Source organism: Ictidomys tridecemlineatus, chromosome 9 (genome assembly GCF_052094955.1).
Source record: "Ictidomys tridecemlineatus isolate mIctTri1 chromosome 9, mIctTri1.hap1, whole genome shotgun sequence".
Classification (NCBI taxonomy): domain Eukaryota; kingdom Metazoa; phylum Chordata; class Mammalia; order Rodentia; family Sciuridae; genus Ictidomys; species Ictidomys tridecemlineatus.
In genome coordinates, this window is record NC_135485.1 from 144,199,146 (window position 1) to 144,219,000 (window position 19,855).

Genomic DNA, 19,855 nt, shown 5'->3' on the forward strand with positions numbered 1-19,855 from the left:
TGATATTTTATTAAAGCAATCTTTCCAGATAAAAATAAATTTCAATACCAAACCCAGAATGGAAAATAACAAATTCTAGTTAAATGACAATAGCATTTCATCAGTGGGCAGCAATTCACGATGGGATGAAAACAGAAAGGCCAGTTTAGGAACAGTCAGAGGCCCTTTGTAAAGGGGCCTGGGCCAGGGACTCCTCCAGCTCTGTGCTTCACCCCTACTTGATCTCGCCATGCCATCCTCTTATTCAGTGCAATTCTGAGCACTTGGAATACTCCACAGAATAGGAGTGGGGTTTGGGAGTGTAAGTTCTCATTATAATGTCCTTAATGTATGGATTGGATCTGAAATGTCCCCTCCAAAAGCTCATGCATCAGGGGCCGCAGCCATGTTCGGAGGGTAGGAAGAGCTCTGGTCTCATCAGTGGATCCATGCATTTGATGGATTAATAATTTTAATGGATACTGGGTAGTAACTGCAGGCAGGTAGGAGTGGCTGGAGGAGGTGGGTCACTGGGAGCATTCCCTGGAAGGGTTAATCTTCCCTCTGGCCCTTTTCACTATGTCTGCCACCTGGCTACCTTGGGCGACAGCTTTCCTCCACCATGCCCTTCTGCCATGATGTTGGGTTCACCTCAAGGCCAGAGCAATGGAGTCTGCCAGGATGGACTGAGACTCTGAAACCCTGAGCCAAACAAACCTTTCCTCCTCTGAGTTGTTCTCATTAGACATTTTGGTCACAGCCATGCAAACGGACTGACACACACTTGATGTTTTCCTTCTCTCTAATGAGACTCCACCCAACACTGAGCTCCTTCTGAACTTTCAGAACAGCATGCTAAGTTGTTTCTTGGTTGTTTATCTACATACATTTTACTCATTTATTGATTAGTTTTTGAATATATAGAGGTTTGAGTCCCTTATTCGAATTCTCTACAACCTATCTACCTTTACTTAAACCAACAAACCAGGCAAAACAATAGAATAGATTTGGAGTAGAAATGAAACTGAACACCTGACTACTAAGAAAGAACTCCAAATATGGAGCTACCTGATAATGCTGTGAATGAAGGGAGGTTTGTGATATGCTTTAAATACAGTGTCAACAAAGGTACACCCCGATAAGCTCTCCTTCAGCCTTTCTCTCTGAAGTTTTCACTTTTTAATTTGTCAGAACAAACCTTGTCATTTCTGAACTCCTCTCCCTCCTCACATAGCCCTCTCCCGACACCCCCGCACCTCTAAACACATAGAACCCTGTCTATCCAACATTCTCTCTCATTTTCACCTCTGCATGTGTGTGGGGGTGGGGGAGACTGATTCAGAACGTGAAAAGCAAGAAAGCAAAAGCACTGGTCAGAAAGTGAGTTAAAATAAAGAAAGAAACAAGCCAGGATACCCTGACTCTGATAAGCTAGCTGATAAGTCCCGACTGGTCCCGACTAGTTTCCCAGCCCTCACAAGCAGTTCATATTCCTCCATCTGAATAATTTACTTGTTAAAATAGCCACTTTCTAACAGTCCACTTAATTCTCCTCATTTCTGGCCTCCACGCCACCTTGTATATTCACTTTATATGCTGAGCCCCTTAAACTCTGGAAAGTTGAGTTTCAAAATTTTCACACCAAAAATGCATATTTGGGCTTGAATTAGTCATTGACTATTCATTAGCCCTTACTTTTGCTTCAAGAAAAGAAAATCTCTAAGTATGTGCTATCCATGTAGCAACATCTTGAGAAGCTGTGGTCCTCTTGCATATGCAAGAAATTACAATAACAAAAATGGATCCTGACATTCAGCTTAAGGAAGAAAAATTCTGTCTCTGATTCCTCCAAGCACACGGCAACTTGATTGAACTCCTTGGCTGGAAGAGATATGTCATTTACATGGCACGAGGACTTGGAAGCCGCCTAAGTATGACACACAGACTTCAATGTCAAAGCCTCTCACAACAAGATGCTTCTCGTAGATGATGGAGGTCTACTTCTTCCTCTACTCCTTTACTTTCTTGGCTTCTAACACGCTTTCCAGTGAAAATTATGAACCCCCAATGGTAGCATGGAGCAATGACTTGCAGCTGCTCTCTGTAATTGTTTTTATTAATTCCGGAACTGGGACCTTTGTTTCAACAATGAGGGTGATGTTTTAACCTAAGGACGTTCTCCTGCATGGAATTAGGCAGAGTGTCCCCAACTGGGCAAGGCTGATGCCTTTGACCTCAGGGGTCTTTGCTTCAGGGTGCTGTGTATTACAGTGTGTTTGGCAGCATTCAGAATCTCTACCCAGTAGATGCCAGGAACACTTCCACCCCCAACTGTGAGAGTCAGCAGTGCTTCAGACAATGCAAAATGTCCCCAGGGAAGCAAAATTACCCTGGTTGGCAACAATTAAGGGGCTGTAATTTGAGAATTCAATTAAAGATTTGTTTTTGTACTACTTACTGAAGATATGCACGTGCAACCTGACCATCAAGGTCGGCTTAGATGAGAATTTTCAGACTAAAAAGTCCAAGATTTAGAAAAGTACATCTATTTTTAGTATTATATGTAAGTTAAATCAAATAATTTCTAATAATTTCCTATGTATTTTGGTTTTTTTTATTTAGGAATTTTTTAGTAGATGTAAAATATTGATCTGTAGGTGAAAAGAATTCAGCAAGTGTAGTCTTGTTTTTCTTGAGAATTTACTAGAATTTATATAAAAATTATCAGTAAAATTGCAATATATAAAATTATATTAATGGAAAGCAGTTATGAAAACATAAACTGAAAAACTGATGATCCACATGGTGACAACTTATTTGTGGGAAAGAAAGCAAAACAATCATTTCAGGACTTCAGGAGCTCAGAGCTGGTGGGAGCACCCATGTCGTGAAGTTATTCCCCAGGTTAGCATCTTATTTATAGATAAGAAAAAAATGTGTAAAAGGATAATGAAAAATAAATCCCTTGTTCCCATGAAGTATAATTTTTAAAGATCATTCGAAACTATTTGGAGAGATCAGGTGAAATTTCACTTACAATAAATCCAAAATGTACTTCATCTCACAGCGTTTACCTGGACAGCAGTTGAATATAAACCCTCAAATAAAGACGGATCTTTTCCAAATGTGCATCTGCAGTCTAATCTTACCCAATGACATATACCTATCAGTATTCAAAATAATTCTTGGAGAATATCATTTTTCCATTTCAAAGTCATTATCTTTTTGTTTTGCTTTGCTTAAAAGTAGGAGGAAAGCAATACTTTTTTTTTTTTTTTTTAACCAGACAAAATACATTGCAACAGATCTTGTTGGCGCTGCCCACCTGGCAGTGGTGCCCTCTAGATCAAGACAGAGGGTTTAGAAACCAGCCTATTCGGACCTTTGTTCCCCTGCCCAGTGCCTGGGGATAGTGAAGATAGATGGCACTGGACGGGTGCCCAGCCGTGGTCAGAACTCTGCTGGCTTGCGAAGGTAGAGGACAGACACAGAGGGAGGGTGGTCTCCTGGGGAAGCCCCCGCAGGGTCTCACCTTCACGGTGGTGTAGTTGCTGCTTTCCTGGACGTGGATTAAAATGCCATTCTCACTTCTCGTCCTGAACTTGACTTCCAGACTGCTCACCCCGAAAGGCTCCAGAGCGGCACCACGGATGCTCTCTCTTAACAAGTACTCCCGCTTCTCGTTCTGGCTCACGTGGTAGTCCAGGCGACCCTTGCCTTCCAGGGACAAGGCGGTGTCAGGAGTGACAGCTGGAAGCCAGGAGGGAAGGAGAAGTGAGTGAAGGGCCCCGTTACTTAGAGCGTTGTCTATAGTGACCCAAGTCATATTAACAAGGACAAGGAAGATATTAAGTTTGGGGAAATGATGGCTCTAATCCTACTGTGGAAAGAGGCGATTTCCATTTGTGAATTATTACATGAATGTATTTCAGATGCTGAAATCCATTTCAGAACCATGAAATGTAAAACACTTTATGACAGTCATTAATCACTTGGGAAATATTCACCCAAATTCTTGCCTCATGATACAAATCATGAATATTTGAAGACTTAGCCACCTGTTGGAATTTTGCACTTGAAAATTTTGTTTGTAATCAATTTCACTGTAATTCCAAAATTCATAAATGAATATGTTTACTAGTTAAAATGACTTCTGATCTTTGGCTGATCTTTGGAAATTTGGTTAAAGAGGTATACACTCAAATACTAACAATTGAAACTTATTTTATTCTCAGTAATTGTGGATAGTTTAATTTATCATCATGTGTAATCATTATGCATAATTAAAATTTATAATAATGTGCTAAAATGTTCACAGTCCAGAAGCACGGAAGTTTAAACCAATGACAAAACTGAAGAAAAGAAAAGAAATGGAGTCAAAGGTAACTCAGCACTGGATGGTGTGCTTCAAAAAGGTGGGATTTATTTAACGTGAATCCTACATCAATTTAAGACAATGAATCTCAGGCATTTCTCAAGCCAATGGCTCAACTCATACTCAGGCATTTTTCAAGCCAATGGCTCATCTTATACTCCAGATTTATTAGTTTCTACTTCCTAGATGCTCACTTATTTTAAGAAATATCATGTGACAGCATACTTTTCCTATGCTTTTAATAGATCTGAAATAACTGTATACAATTATACTTTCTGCTACTAAGATCTTTTAGATATGATATCCTAAATTTTATCATGTATTTTTATATATTCTCATATTATAATAAAGTCAAGTGAGTCCTGAAAAAGTAATCAGATACCTGTAGTTGAATTCAATAGTAACCACTTATTTGAAAATAAAGTTATTCTTATGAAAGAGGTCCCATTAGAGGTAGTTAGTGCAATATACAGCTTGAAATTATATCATTGTCTAATGATGGTTTGATTATCATTCATGTCTTATTAAAAATAAACCAGGGAGTAAAAGACAAGTAACTAATGAAGGATTTAGAAAGAAATATTCAGAACCAATTCCAACTGATTGCACATTGAAAATCTCACCTTCATTGTAATATATTATGCTGCTATTGTATTATGTTTTTTTTGCAGTATTTGCAGTGATTTACTATGTATATTTTTCTACTAAGCACAAAAAATTAACCAAAGAAATATTCCCTAATGTTGGATGATATTAAATTACAGCTTGACTACAGCACCTGACCTTTCAAGTTGCCTAGCATTCTTTTAGATAACACAAAAATAAATCAATAAAATATATTTATAAAATGAAAGCTAAAGATTTAATTAGTAAGTAACTCCTTGAAAGGATATCACTCTTCTCAGCTTAAAAAAACCAAATTAAGAATATCATTATCTTGCAGCCACATCAATGTTTGTAGAAGCTCAATTCACAACAGATAAACTGTGGAACCAACCTAGATGCCCTTCAATAGATGAATGGATAAAGAAACTGTGATATATATACACAATGGAATATTATATACAGAATACTCAGCATTAAAAAAATAATAAAATTATGGTATTTGTAGGTAAATGGATGGAGCTGAAGAATATTATGCTAAGTGAAGTAAGCCAATCCCAAAAAACCAAAGGCCGAATGTTCTCTCTGATAAGTGGATGCTAATCCGTAATGTTGCGGGTCATGGGAAAAATGGAGGAACTTGATTGGGCAATGGTGGGGAAGGGATGGGAAGGCGGCATGTGGGCAGGAAAGATGGTGGAATGAGATGGACGTCATTATCCTAGGTACTTGTACAACTGCACATGTGGTGTTACGATAGATCATGTACAACCAGAGAAATTAAAAGTTGTGTTGCAATTGTATACAATGAATCGAAATGCATTCTGCTGTCATATATACCTGATTAAAATAAATAAATTAGTTATTTTTAGAAAATAAAGAATAATATCATTGTATTTTACCAGTTATTACATATTTAATATTTTGACTATTTAGAAAGAAAAGATTTAAAATTTAAATGTATATTTTAGGCGCATGTCTTTATACTTGTCGTGATTATTTGACTTCCAGGAGCCATTTACGTACATTTTTCACAGTATTTCCCCGTCAGTCCCTCTTTGCAATGACACTGCTGCCAGGACCAGTAGTCAGTACAGGTGCCTCCGTGTTGGCAGGGGTTGCGAGTACAAGCCCCTTCGAGTCGAGGGCATCTAAAATAAAGTCACCACAGACAGCCATAAAGCACCAACAGGATGGGAGGAAGTTGCTAAACACAGATCTAGACTTTTATCCACCTGTATAATTTCAAGCAATCATTCGAAGCTCACGTTACAAGACATTTGAATCAACTAATCAAATTAGAAGATGTCATGTAACACAACATCCACCTGGTAGTGAAAGAGAAGATTAAATAAGAAATAATACCTTTTGCTACAGCAGAAGGGGGACATGCATTCTTTAAGTCAGTGCTTATGCAAGTAAGACATGTTGGACACATGGAACCTTGGGCTAACGGGTTACAGGTGCCACATCTAGATGGGATGCCACATTCCTCACCAAGCTTCCCATGCAACTAAGGTTTATGGAATGCCTACTTATATGCCAGGTTTGGGTCTAAGCACAGAGGTAAGTGGTGAAAATAAATCCAGGCATTCATGAAGTATCATCTTTTCCTTTGGGAGAGACAGACGACAACAAAGACATTCATTAAACACGTGGCTTGTTGGAGGGAAGTTTTGCGGAATAACTGAGAGGAAGTGTACGAGAAGTGTGGGTTCCCGGACCTCTGAACTGGACGGGGAGGGAAGGATTCGTCTTTATGGAAAGCTGGGCCCAGGCAGGCAGCAAGTGGGATAAGATCACTCCAGCAGAGGGGACGGCCAGGAGGGCACCCTGACGTGAAGGCGGACCCACTCCTCTGAGGAAGGCCAAGGGGAGAGTGGGCTGCAGCAGGTGCACAAGCCGAGGGGTGTGCTTGGGAAGGAAGGAAGGCCAGGTCAGGAAGGGTGCGTAACCCCGGTGCGGACTCTCCAAGGTTACCCAGGAGACGGGAGCTACTGCAGCGTGGAGAGCAGAGTGGCAACAGGAACTGATTTGTTCCAAGAATGTCATTGTGGCTAATGGTGGGCTGAGTGTCGGGAGAGAGGAGTCCAAGAAAGGCTTGGAAGCTGTGGCCAAGCAGGTTTGACTTAAAAGCATATATTCAAGAGGAAAAAAAAAGTCATATTTACAAATGTGTTTGTGTGAACTTGGAGAATGATTCAGAGGGAAGTACATGGAAGCACATCACCAGTGGTATGAAGTCTCAGCCCTGTCTGTACTGCTCTATCAATAATAATAATGAGATGACGCTCCTTTGAGGAGAACAATAAAAATGTAGGAAAAAGAAAAATGCCAAATTGCATAAAATCCTTAAGTTGGAAACATGAGAAGTTATTCACAGCTTTGTCTTTACCATTTTATTTCTAGAGATCTTATCCAAGGAAAATAATGTCAGCAAAGATTTTTGTGAAAATATGCTGATCACAGGGCTATTAATATGTTGATAAAACTGAAAACAACTATGGTGTACAATAGTAGTTAAAATAGAGCACATTCATATTATGGGATACTAGGCAGGCATGAACATGATAATAACCTCAGGGTATCTGTTCCTGGGTGGATAGGTCATAGGTTATTTTTATTTTCTTCTTTACATTTTTTCCCCTGAATTTTTCAAATTTTCAAAGGAAGCAAGAATAATTTTTAAAATAAAATGTGATTTTTGCAGTTCCTGAGTCATTGCTGGGAACCTAATATATACTCAAATCTTTAAAAAGTCTTAGAGTTTATAATTAATTAAGGTATTAGCTGTTAAACCAAGCACTCCTATAATCCCAAGAACTAAAGAGGCTGAGGCAGGAGGACCAAAAGTTCGAGGCCAGCTGCAGCAATGTAGCAAGACTCTAAGCAACCTAGAGAAATTTGTCAGGGGCTGGGGATGTGGCTCAGTGGTAAAGTGCCCCTGTGTTCAACCCCCATTACCAAAATAAATAAATAAAAAGAAAGAAATCAACTGTTCAAACTGTGTCAAGGTTTTGAGAACACATGCATGTCTATTAGTGAAACTAATTTCAAACAAAGTGTTCTGTGAACACGATAGCTAACATGTACATATGGCAACGAGTCCTTCGTCTCCTAAGTGCATTTGATCTTCCCAGCTCTGTAAGGAAGGGTGAACACGTGCACATGCATGCACACATAGATATTTTTCTTGGACTCCAAAAAATTAAAATTGTCTAATTAGGTATCACGCTTTATGCCAAATAAAATTTATCAGCTATAAATAGACATTTACAATTTAAAATGTGGTATTTTTAGGGAACTAGGCACGATAATTTCATCTTTGGATGTCCAATTAGCATATACTTCTGCATTTTTCTCTAAAATTACAAGAAAGAATCCATACTGATCCAGAATGCCCTGGGCGGCCAAGGCTTGGCTGGGCTCCAGAGGCCTTCCGTTGACGGCAAACTCCATGATACAGCCCACAAAGTCGTGGCTTTCCACGTGTCCTCTCCTCTGCAGGATGGGCTCCAGCGATCTGATACCTCCAACTGTGACCCGGTTTGGCTGAACATCCAGAGTCCTGAATAAGAAAGGGAAGATAAGGATATGAGGACTAACACGAGAGATTTCTGAAAAATGCTTAGTTTGGGGGGAATAAAAGTAAATCTGACTTGTTCTTGCACATGTTATGGTGTGGTAAACATCAATGGAAAACACTGCAGGTTGGCACGGGTGTCCCAAAAAAGATACCTGCAGAATTGTTTGGTTTTCAAGATCTAAAAAATAATAACAAGTTGTGAAAATCATATTTTAAATTAGTCAAATTTGACGGATATAACAATGCTGAGTCAGCAAGAAGCAGCTGTGCAGACAGAAGGCATGAAAGCAGGGCCACTTCCCAGCTGGCATCAGCTCCCGTTCTCTCTGGAGATGGTCTGCCAGCCAGTGGACCAGGGCAGCTGGAGGTGTGTGCTTTTCTCTGTTATTAATAAACTGGAGGGTGCTTTTGTTAGGCTACTCTTGTGTTTCTGGGTTAGAGGCTGTCAAAGCACAGGTTAGCCATCATGGCACGTTTAGAGAATGATGACAAGTTAGGCTCCCCATCCTTCTCCTCCCCAGGACTCGGGTAACCTGCAACTCCTTCGTAAACTTTTCAAAGAACATTGACTGCACTAAACTCTCTTTGGTTTTTTCCTCATCTCTTAGAATGCCTTTCAAAAAAAAAAAAAAAACTGTGACACAAAATGTCATTAATCATCAACGTTTTATTTCATAGAATGAGAATCTCTATGAGTAAATTATCTTAAGCTTTTATGTAATATTTAAATTTCATAATGATTTTTAAATGTGTAAATTTGAAACGTCATGTGAAAATAAAGTTCAGACGAGTCACTTTGCTCACCAGTCATCTGACACGGCCACGTTACTGACGACGGTGCAGTACCCAGGTTCTTGGTTCTCGGAGCAGGAGTCCACGGTTAAGGATGCTGCCTGCAAAGCAAGAGCAGGGAATGTCACTGTGGGGCCCCTTGTCCCCACACACCCAGGACTCGTCTGTGCAGATGTGATTCTGACACTGTGAGGACACTGTGATCTGGTGTGACACAAGACATGACAAATCATAGAATTTACTACAAATATTAAATTATAGCACATATCTCTTTGATGTCTTTAAAACCCAAACTATGATTGTTTTTACACACAAGAGGTAGCAGGGTGCTTTGAAAATTTCCCTCCTGCTTCCTCATTTTATGAAAAAATTAAATGTCATGAATCGTCAGTCTTCCTTAAAATATCACACAGTAGTTCTGGGCTATTTCCTGGGATCATAATGTTCATAAACCTATTTATTCTACTATTGAGCTATTTTAACAAATGAAAAAAAGCACTCAACTTTCAATTTTCAAAAGTCTTATTCTAATATTTCATCCTGATTTATTAAAAAATGTTGAAAGTACAAGATAAATACTACACGAGCAATCTGTGAAAAATATTAATATTTGTATTACAACTGAAGTTTGAAATGAAGAAAAACATCAAATAGTGTTCTTATGAGAGTTAAGATTATTATTTTAATAATCTACCACAGCACATCAATATACAATTGGAATGTATTGCTATATATTGCTAGCCTGGAGAAATTCCCCAAAAGGAATCCCAATCATAGTGGTCACTGCTTGCAACCTAAGGGATGCAGACCCCTTGAAACCAAAGCTCTCTGTGTAGTGGAACACAGGCTATCACAGGAAGAGGTGTAACCCAGAAGCACAGGAGGATGAAGGAGTCTCCGCAAGCAGAAATAAGGTTCTTACACCTTCCTCAAACGCCACGGAGAAAGGTTAATTCAGCTTTGCTACATTTACATAAGGAAATACAAATACCATGCAAGTGTCGGTTTATGAGAACAACTGTCACTTGAGGTTAATTTTAGTATGAGCAAAGCAAGGAAGGAAGTGCCACAGTGGCAGGTCCTGCACACTGCCCTTTAGCCAGCCACAAGGGCCAGGTAGCAAGAGTTCCACCTTCCAGATTCAGCCAGCTTCTGTTATCCACAGAAATCATTCATTGCCTTGAGAGCCCACTTTTATCAGCATTGCTTATGATTTTTAGGGACTGTCTATAAAATGTATGTTGGGATGGGCAATTTATAAAAGTCTATCTTAAATGTCTTGTATTCCAGGAACTGAATAGTGTCAATTCAAGATGTTTGTGCATTAAATTTTTAAAAAATATTTCTAACAGTTTGTTCTAAACCCCACGAACTCTTGTGGGCCACATGAACTTTTTTACTGCTACCTTCTCAAGTAAATTATGACAAACACCAGCATTTTCAGGAAACTCATTCCCTTGCAATCCTATGTCAAGATGCACATGCCCCATTTTAACAGTTGCGGTTCTTTCACATTATCTCTGAAACGAAGTGACATTCAATCCCAAAAGCAGCACTGAGTTGTCATGGCTGCTCCTGTTGAGTGACCATCGCTCTGCAGACGCTGGCCAAGTGTCCATCCTGGGCTCCCTGAAGCGAGGGCACACTGGAGTGCATCCCACAGACCCCCATGAATGCCTCAGCTAGAAAACCAAACTCAGACCATGGCCCCGTGCACTGAGCAAGCTTTCTATGCAGTGTAAGTTTCCTACTTTCTAAAATCTTGGTGATACAACTCAAAGAAAGAGTCATGAGGGGATGACTTATTGGAATAGTCTCTGGTGCAATTCAATGAGAGCTCAATGTTCCTCCTCATCCTGCTGAATCTCTGCACCAGCTCCACTGTAAATTGAGACATTTCTATCCTGACTATGCAATGATTAAAAGCTGAGAGACTAATGATTTTGCCAGCTTTCCACAAAAAAAAAAAAAAAAAAAAAAGAATCATTTTCAACTGTAGAAAATAACAAACTCAAAACCCAGCAGGGGCCTTCCTTGGAAGTTTTTTTGATGTAGTGAGACATTTTTCCTATGACTGAATTACGAGTGACAGGGGTGTTTTTTTCTCATTTGCCATTATTCAAAACTTGTTGACTGTTGCCGCATACCAATGTGAATTGGAAGAGCCCCTCTCTACCCCGTCTGGCACACTGCACAGTGACATCCCTTCTTCTCTCCTCTCACTCCCAGGTCCTTGTTTGACAGATGCACACATTCGTGACATTTAAAGCTCCTTGGAGGTTGTCAGGTAAAATCATGTGTGCTATACACTAACATGCGTCAGAACATCTCAGAAATATGGCTAGCTCGCATGGAACTGCACGTGGGGTGAGGCAAGCCCTGCTGTCCGTCCTCAGGGAAGTTTAGGAGATCCTACAGCTAATGTAAGTCCTACATTACTTGCACCCCACCTCTCGTGATAGCTGTCACTCTGTGAGCCTCGATCCTGCTGGCTCCATCAACCACCGAGAACCTTGTCTTCTGCAGACATGTCTAGAGTCTTCCTGGAGGACACCGGTGTGGAATTACACACTAAACATTCTCAAGCAGAAATGCGTGCAGTAACTAGTATTGTATCCAAACAAGTATGGTGTCCAAGACTTTTTGCTCTGCCTGTGTTAATGTTTATCAAAGTCAGGATGGCCTTTGAAGCACTAGTCATGATTCAAATTTTGTCCAGTTGGACATGGAGTAACCATTCACTTTTTCAATTTCCAAAGTCTATACAGGGACGGTGTTGATGGCAACTCAAGAATGATAAGTACCTATGTAACCACCTGTTTTATACAAGAGAACTGGAATTTTATGTGATTCAGACTTATCTATGTAATGATGTGGAAATGTAGGTTTACCATTATTCCAATTTTAGAGAACAAATTTTTCTGGGTGCAGTAATACATGCTTATAATCCTGGTGGCTCAGAAGGCTGAGGCAGGAGGATTGCAAGTTCAAGCAATTTAGCGAGGCTCTAATTGTTCCAAAATAATATAGTAAAAGTGCTGGGTTATGGTTCAGTTATTAACCACCACTGAGTTCAATCCCTGTTATCAAGAATGAAAGAAAGAAAGAAAAAGAGAAAGAAAGAAAGAAAGAAAGAAAGAAAGAAAGAAAGAAAGAAAGAAAGAAAGAAAGAAAACAGAGAGAGAACAAAATTTTGATTTTTTCCCCAATCCCCTTCTAATAAACACCTTGAGTTACTACCAATCAGAGCTCTAAATTAGTACTTTTAAATAAATAGATCTTTTCATTTTTTTATGATATGAATAATCTAAATTACAATTATTTTCTGTTAAATTTTTTGTTAGTTTTGGCCTCATTTTCAGAATGTTGGGGCAATTTTACTCAGTAAACATCATATAAATCAAATATGTTAGACAAATGTTACAGTTAGAGAATATTACTTGCAAATCACTAATGAGATGGAAGACAATGTATAAATATGAAGACATTATAAAATTTTACAATGTTTTTGCTGTTTTCTCACCTCTATTTAAACAGTATACACCCAATAACCTGGTAGGACCCCAGTCAGTGAGCCAGATATGGGTGGAAAGCCCCAGTGCTAACCCATGCCCTAGTGAAACTGGTAATTACAGAAAGCACAGAAATTTTGCCTTTAAAATTAATTATAGTTAGAAGAAAAACTAGCAAAAAACCCACAAATATTTTGGATGTTGTTTCTTTTTCTTTTTTTTTTTTTTTGTATTCCTACATTATAAAGTATTCCCAAAACTCAGTGACAAAGACATTACTGCTGTCAGGTGCCTGTCATTCATTGGGTCAGATAGAGCTGTACTTCGTCATGGAGTGAAGAAATAAAACTATGGTCATTTAGATCCCAGGTTTGTCCATTAAAAAGTGTTTTAAGAGTGATCATTTTGTTTTTTGGCTAATTTTTTATTTCAATAGATAATTTAATATTAATCCAATTCTATTTATGTTCATGGAATGACAACATATTTATTTAGGTACATTTATACATTGTCTTCCATCTCATGTTCATAGGATGAAATACAAATCTTACAAACAGCAACTAAGTTTTTAGAAACTTGAAATGAAAATACACAAATTCTTCAAGATAGTTTGTTGACATTTACTTATTCAGAACACTTGATAGTTATTGGACAAGTGGGGGAACCACAAAGAGATGCTTGAAAAGATAAAGAAATTCCACTTTATTACACTGTGACAAATATTAAGAAATAATTAATCTGTATTTATAAATAAAATGTTTGTTCAATAAATTATTTGTTTAATAAACATAATTTCTAAATAAATATGTCACTGTTATTATCACATGAGTGCTATGTAATAAAAGTGACAATTATATACTATAGAAACCTTCAATATTGTGGAATTGTAATTCTGAAAATACCTTAGATAGAAAAATAAAACATGAAATCAAGCTCACCCTAACATAGCAACGCACTTCACAAATGACAACATATTTATTTAGGTGCTGATGAGATAAGGATAATAAAGTATTGTGCTGAAGTAAGTATAAAGTGTCATCTTTTGTAAGTCATTGATTTCTAGAAAAGGTGTCACCTTTGTTTTTAAATTGGTTCTCCACGTAGGGGAAGAACACTTAGAAAAGTGGCTATTTTAAACATAGTCCTAACATGGCCTTTCAGAATATATAGGGAGTATCGACGGAATTCCTTGCAGTGGGCTTTTGTCTTTACTTTCTCCTTTTGATTGTTTGGGAACCAGGAGCATCATTAGCATGAGGAGAACATTAGTACTTAAAGCCTCTTCAAGTTGGTAGCTAACTCGTCAACCAATGAGTAAACATGATGTCATTCAACCCGCAGCTGGTCCATACTGTCCTAAGAGGTCTAGTTTCATGGCTATCCAGCAGCAAGGGTGCAGGGCTAACTTGAAGCTACTTACCATTCCTGCTCTCCGGGCGATCACAGTGTGAAAGTGTCCGTCTGACACCTTCTTCATGGTGGTGAGTTTATATGTACCGCTGCCTAAATTATAGGAAAATCTTAGTCTTTCTTCAGCAATTTCCAGGGCCAGAAACTCAGCCCGGTCCCCTGTCTGGTTGTCATAGTTGTAAAGCAATAAAGCATGACTTTTGATAGTTGCAAACTTGACATAAATGTAGTTGTTATTGGGGTCCAAGCTGGGAAATTCCATATACGACAATTCCTCAAATCCATAACTGTTCAACTCACAGTGTTTTCCAAAGACACCTGGAGGTGGGAAAATTGAAAAATTAATGTTACAAATTCCAGTGAAGTTTAATCAAATTATTTTAATCATAATATTTTAAGTTATAATGATGAATCATGCTTTTAAAGGTTTTTTTTTTTTTAAATTACTGCCCAAAGAATACAGTAAACACTAATATTGAAGCAGAACCGGTGATGATCTTTAAAGGCCACAACGGAGATGACAAGCCGAGAACATTGTTTTCTCTTTGACACATTGGGGAACATGGCAAAGTTTGCCTCCTTTGTAGAACTCTGGGACTTAGAGGAAAGGAACATATCCAGAGAGCTTCCTTCTGAGAAATCTTTCAGAAGCACTTTGTTGATCTTTGTAAGATTTTGCTTTCTAAATTATAATTTTCAATCCAGTTACTTTCTTCACAACATTTAATTCTTAAACCAACTTCAATTAAATTGAGGATGCCAATAAACTCGTTCGTTTTGACTTGAAAACAAACAGAAACCTATTCTATACTTAGAATATTTTTAAGGGTCACAAATGAGGGAAAGGAGACGCCGCTCCTAGGGAAGGAAATAACTGTCTTAGTTCTTATCTCTTTCTTGTTTCATACTCTCTTGGAGAAGATTTACAGCATGCTACTTTAAAATAACTTTCTGCTTTTTTTCTGAAATTCAGCATTTCCATTTGTTTGTGCAGTACTTTTTCCAACTTGAAAAAAAAGAGTTTTATTAAAGTTACAAGGCCACGCCAAAATTCTTTTCCCACAAATATTAGTAGACTGTGGCAAACGATTGGAAAATTAATCTGTGCCAATGCATCATGGCTCTGACAAACGTTCAAAGGTTTCATTCCTTCATTTTGGCTTCATATCTCCATAAATGCATTCAATTTTGAATCAGGGAATTGTTCAGCTTGAGGAACCAATGCCATTGTTTTACAGAGCATTTAACATTTGCCCAAGGGGACAGACCATGGGAAACACACACAAAACCTGAAGCCAGATCTACTGATCTAGTTTAGCTGTTTTGACTATATCACATTTGATATCCAAACATTCTTCAAGTCAAATACTCCAGAGCTGCTACGAAAGCTGGTGTCCCTTATCCTGTCTTTCTCTGTCCAGACTTAGATAATATACATTATAAACAAGTAGGAAGTATATATAATTTGTTATTTCAAATCTTTAACTGAAGCTGAAGAAAAGGCAAAGGAATTATAGGAATGATAGATATCATTTGTAATATATGCTACATATAGTAGACATTTATTTTATACATTATGAATTTATTATATTTATTATAAGTAATTGTTATATATTTATATTATATATTTATATGCAATGAATGATTATTATTATTTTTATTAATCGGATATTATTACATCATATGTATATTATTTCTATACACAGAAAGAGTAACTGATGTGGTCAAAGATCAAAGAAAAAGCATGCAAATTAAATAGAAGATGACTGTGGAAATGTTTGCACTGTGTTCTAGGTCTTTTCTGATTAAATTTTAATTAATTCACAAAAGTTTATATATGAATATAAATATATGCAGAAATTATATAGGTACTGGAAAGATGTTTTACATCTTTATTCAAATCAATATTGTATTCTCAAACATGAAAATATTTATGGATTTTCTTTTTGGTGGTTTTATTTTTTTACAGAAAAATAACATTTGGCTTTTAAATGTAGTAATAAAATTTAATGAGGTCTTTCACTTGTGTTTCTTGTGGAATGTCATGCAATAAGTCTAAATGAAGATCAAGAGAAATGAAAATTACTCTAATATGAATATACACACACAATAGCTCTCATTAGAATAACTTATATACATGACATTTAGTAGTGATATATAATGCACATTTATACACACAGATATATATGTGTATATGTACAGTATATATGTAAATGATGTAAACACATCCTTTCTTAAGAGAGCAAGAATTATGTGAGATATTGCATGTATACCTTATATATGTAGTTACGGTATATGCGCATCTGTATAATATATATTACATACACAATAATGAAGCGATTCTAAGAAGTGGTAATTATGCAGTTTAAGCTGTCTTGGTATCTGAAGTACTTTTTCTTTTTCCTAAAACACAATCTATCTATATATATATATATATATATTATGAATATATATATATATATGAATATATATATGAATCTAAAAATTGTTTTCAAAAATATAAACAGCAAATCTTTCCTGATGAGAAGGTAGACAGTGAAATGCTTTTTCCAACTTCAAGATCACACCTAACCTGATGTTTTACAGGATGCATGTGGAGCCACCTCCAGGGACTTGTGGGAGTCATTCCAACTGCCATTTTTATTTGTCTATTTCACCCACATTTTCTTGAGAAGGAAAACACTTTTCTCCTTTGAATTCATTTTCTTTTTTTTGTAATCTCAAATTTACTTATTGGTGGTTTGTTTCATTTTGTTTTATTTTGTAAGTGCTTATGTTGTCCGCTGACAACGTCTATATTTAAGTGTGAAGGTCCCTTTGGCTCCCACAGCACGTTACCCCACAGGCAGTAAGGGCAAGGACCCACAGCAACAATTTGTTCCTGTTTGGAACTAACTGTCTCAGATCCTCACATCAGAATGTAAAGGACTTCCTATATGTGTAAACGCCTCAGTTCAGTCACTGAAAACCACTGTCCCCTTTCCACTCCAATTCCTTTCCCTTTTTCTTTCATTACAATGAAAATGAAATCTGACTGTTGCTATCTAAAGAAAGGAGCACCATGTGGGAAGCTAAGCCCACTGCAGGAGGCCAGGTTCAAAGCCCAGCATGAGAGAGAGAGAGAGAGAGAGAGAGAGAGAGAGAGAGAGAGAGAGAGAGAGAGAGAGAGAGAGACTATTGAAAGAAATAAAGGAGTTTTCAGGAGGCCTAAAGTCTTGGTTGCTTCAACCTTGATACACCCTTTCACTAATTCGTAAGTATCACTGGGAGCATCAAGAATCTGAGAGAAAGTTTGTAAATCAATAGATCTGGCTTCAGGTTTTGTCTGTGTTTCCAGAAATATTATTTGTGTTCCAGTCAGGATGCCACCTTGGGGCAGTTGTATCTCAGTATCAGTGTTGTGATTTGGGGCCAGTAACTCAATTTCTGGGCTGCAGAATCACTGGTGAAACGCATGGCTCATAATTAAGTTTTTATATTTTGCTTCTCTTTATCACTCTTTTAATGTTGTCCTTGATTAAAAAGAAAGTAGATAGACTTATGGAACAATATAGTTTACTGGTTACTAGAAACTGTAGTTCCATTCTTTTTTATAAACTGGGCTTCACCTGTTACATCCATTTAGTCTCATAAAGTGTACAAGGAAAGACCAGAAAAATATTTTTGTCTCTTACATAAGGAAAGACAATAATCTGGAGATGGAGTCTATGTTATAAGACAAAGTAGCCTTTAAATAAATGAAATAATCATGAACTTATGAAATTAAATTAACGTAAAGACTTCCCCCAGAGCTGTTCTCACAGTCTGGGCTGAGCCGGTGCTGTGAAACATGAAGGTGACCCTGGAAGGAATCCACTCCTTCATCCCTCATTTACTCTCATTTAAGGAGAGTAAATAAGTACATGTGCAAAGACTTCTTCTTACCAACTTTCTTCCAGAAGAGAACACATTGGTTTGAATTTAGTTGTTCAGTATTATCCACAAAACATCTAACATGAGAACTGCATTTCTAGCTACTAAATCCTTCTAACAGAAGTAACTAAATTAATGCAAAAGAAAAAAAAATTAAAACAAGAAAAAACACATTTTGACTGTCCTTAGAGTTTTGAAATTAAAAAATGATGTCAAATAGTATTAAAGAATTTTTCACTTAATAAATTCTAGGCTAACAGGACAGCATCATATATATTTACAAAATGCTCTGGAGAGGCAACACTGATCAAGGATTTCCACAGTTAATTTTTAAGTGTTAAAACTTTAAGATTTTATTTTACTATAATTTTTTCAAAACAATGTTTTCTTAATCACTCATAACCATAGTAAGACAAAATTGCTAAACTTTGTGCTAAAATAGACCGATACGTGATATAAATTATACTCACCAAATGGACAATGGCAATAATAGGAATCCACTCCACTTTGGCAGGAGCCACCGTTAAAACAGGGACTGCATTCACAGTAGTTGACTGATGATTCACACATTTTCCCTAAAATGGACCAAACTCGGTAAGAGAAATCTTACACATGCATATGTTAACAGCACTATAAGATAACTGTATATAACAATCCATCCTGAAAAACAAAATCTGACACTTGACTACTTTAATAGCACTATAGTATAACTGTAAATAAAAAATCTACCCTGAGAAACCATATCTGGAAGAAAAAGAGGAGCATTTCACCTGACATGGGAATACTGAGATGAGGACTTAAGAGTTCAAATCTTATTTAGCTGACTTATTGTAAAGATGTGCATTATAATATTCAGAAAATAATTCACATAATCAACTTAGGGAAAAATCTGTTTTCAGCAAAACCACATAGTGAACACAGAAATGCTTCTGCTGAATCGATTTTCTTTCTAGACCTCCCTCATCTTTCTCATTTCATAGATGGAGAGTTGAAACATATACAGTATTCCTTTCATTCTGAAGATCCCTTGACTCACATTTGTCAAAGGTAAGAATCGATCTCATTTAGCTTGTCAAGTTAGGAATTAATCTTATCCACTCTCAAGAAACATCCCTGGACTTTACAGAACTTTTGTGAAGGAGAAAACTAAGAAAACACCTCAAACACATTTGGAAATACTTATTAATATTCCTGACTAGAATATGTAGACTTTGTATTTTTTTCTGAAACAATAACACCTCAGCAACATACTTTTCAGTGTACAAAGACTTTCTCCTACTCTCTTGTTAAATCAGATCAATCAGTATTGACTGAGTGCTCTTTATCCACAGCATGATAGTGAACGGAGAAGTCACAGTGAAGAAAGCGAAGGAGCCCATGGTGTTTCCATCCCAAAGTGGGGTCCAGCCACACAAAAGAAACAGGGACACTTAAATGTGATGGTGATAAAGCCCTGAGAGGCTCACACCTTGCCCAAGAAGTTGTAATCTCTGCTTCCATACTTAGGTTGTCCAGGCTGTGACTGAATATTTTATCACTTGGCAGATAAAACTGATAGTGGAAGTCCTATTAGATTTTTGTTGTTGTTTCTTTTAAAATATAAACTGAAATGTGTTCTAATACCAGAGTCCTTGACTTTAAATTATTTAACATGCTAATATACTCATCAGAATCGTCTCTAGATTC

The 19,855-nt window shown here is 37.3% G+C and overlaps 1 protein-coding gene across 3 annotated transcripts in view; it reads right to left on the reverse strand.

Moving 5' to 3' along the window:
- Window positions 1–19,855, reverse strand: part of Fat4 (FAT atypical cadherin 4) — a 168,323-nt gene that overhangs the window by 20,572 nt on the left and 127,896 nt on the right. For all 3 annotated transcript variants that reach the window (XM_078022134.1, XM_021734063.3, XM_005336521.5), the window contains exons 10-15: window positions 18,640–18,744; window positions 14,268–14,575; window positions 9,348–9,436; window positions 8,346–8,525; window positions 5,984–6,108; window positions 3,512–3,729 (exon numbers count right to left, since the gene is read on the reverse strand). In XM_078022134.1, the coding sequence (XP_077878260.1) occupies window positions 3,512–3,729; window positions 5,984–6,108; window positions 8,346–8,525; window positions 9,348–9,436; window positions 14,268–14,575; window positions 18,640–18,744 (1,025 nt within the window). The remainder of the gene's footprint in view (window positions 1–3,511; window positions 3,730–5,983; window positions 6,109–8,345; window positions 8,526–9,347; window positions 9,437–14,267; window positions 14,576–18,639; window positions 18,745–19,855) is intronic.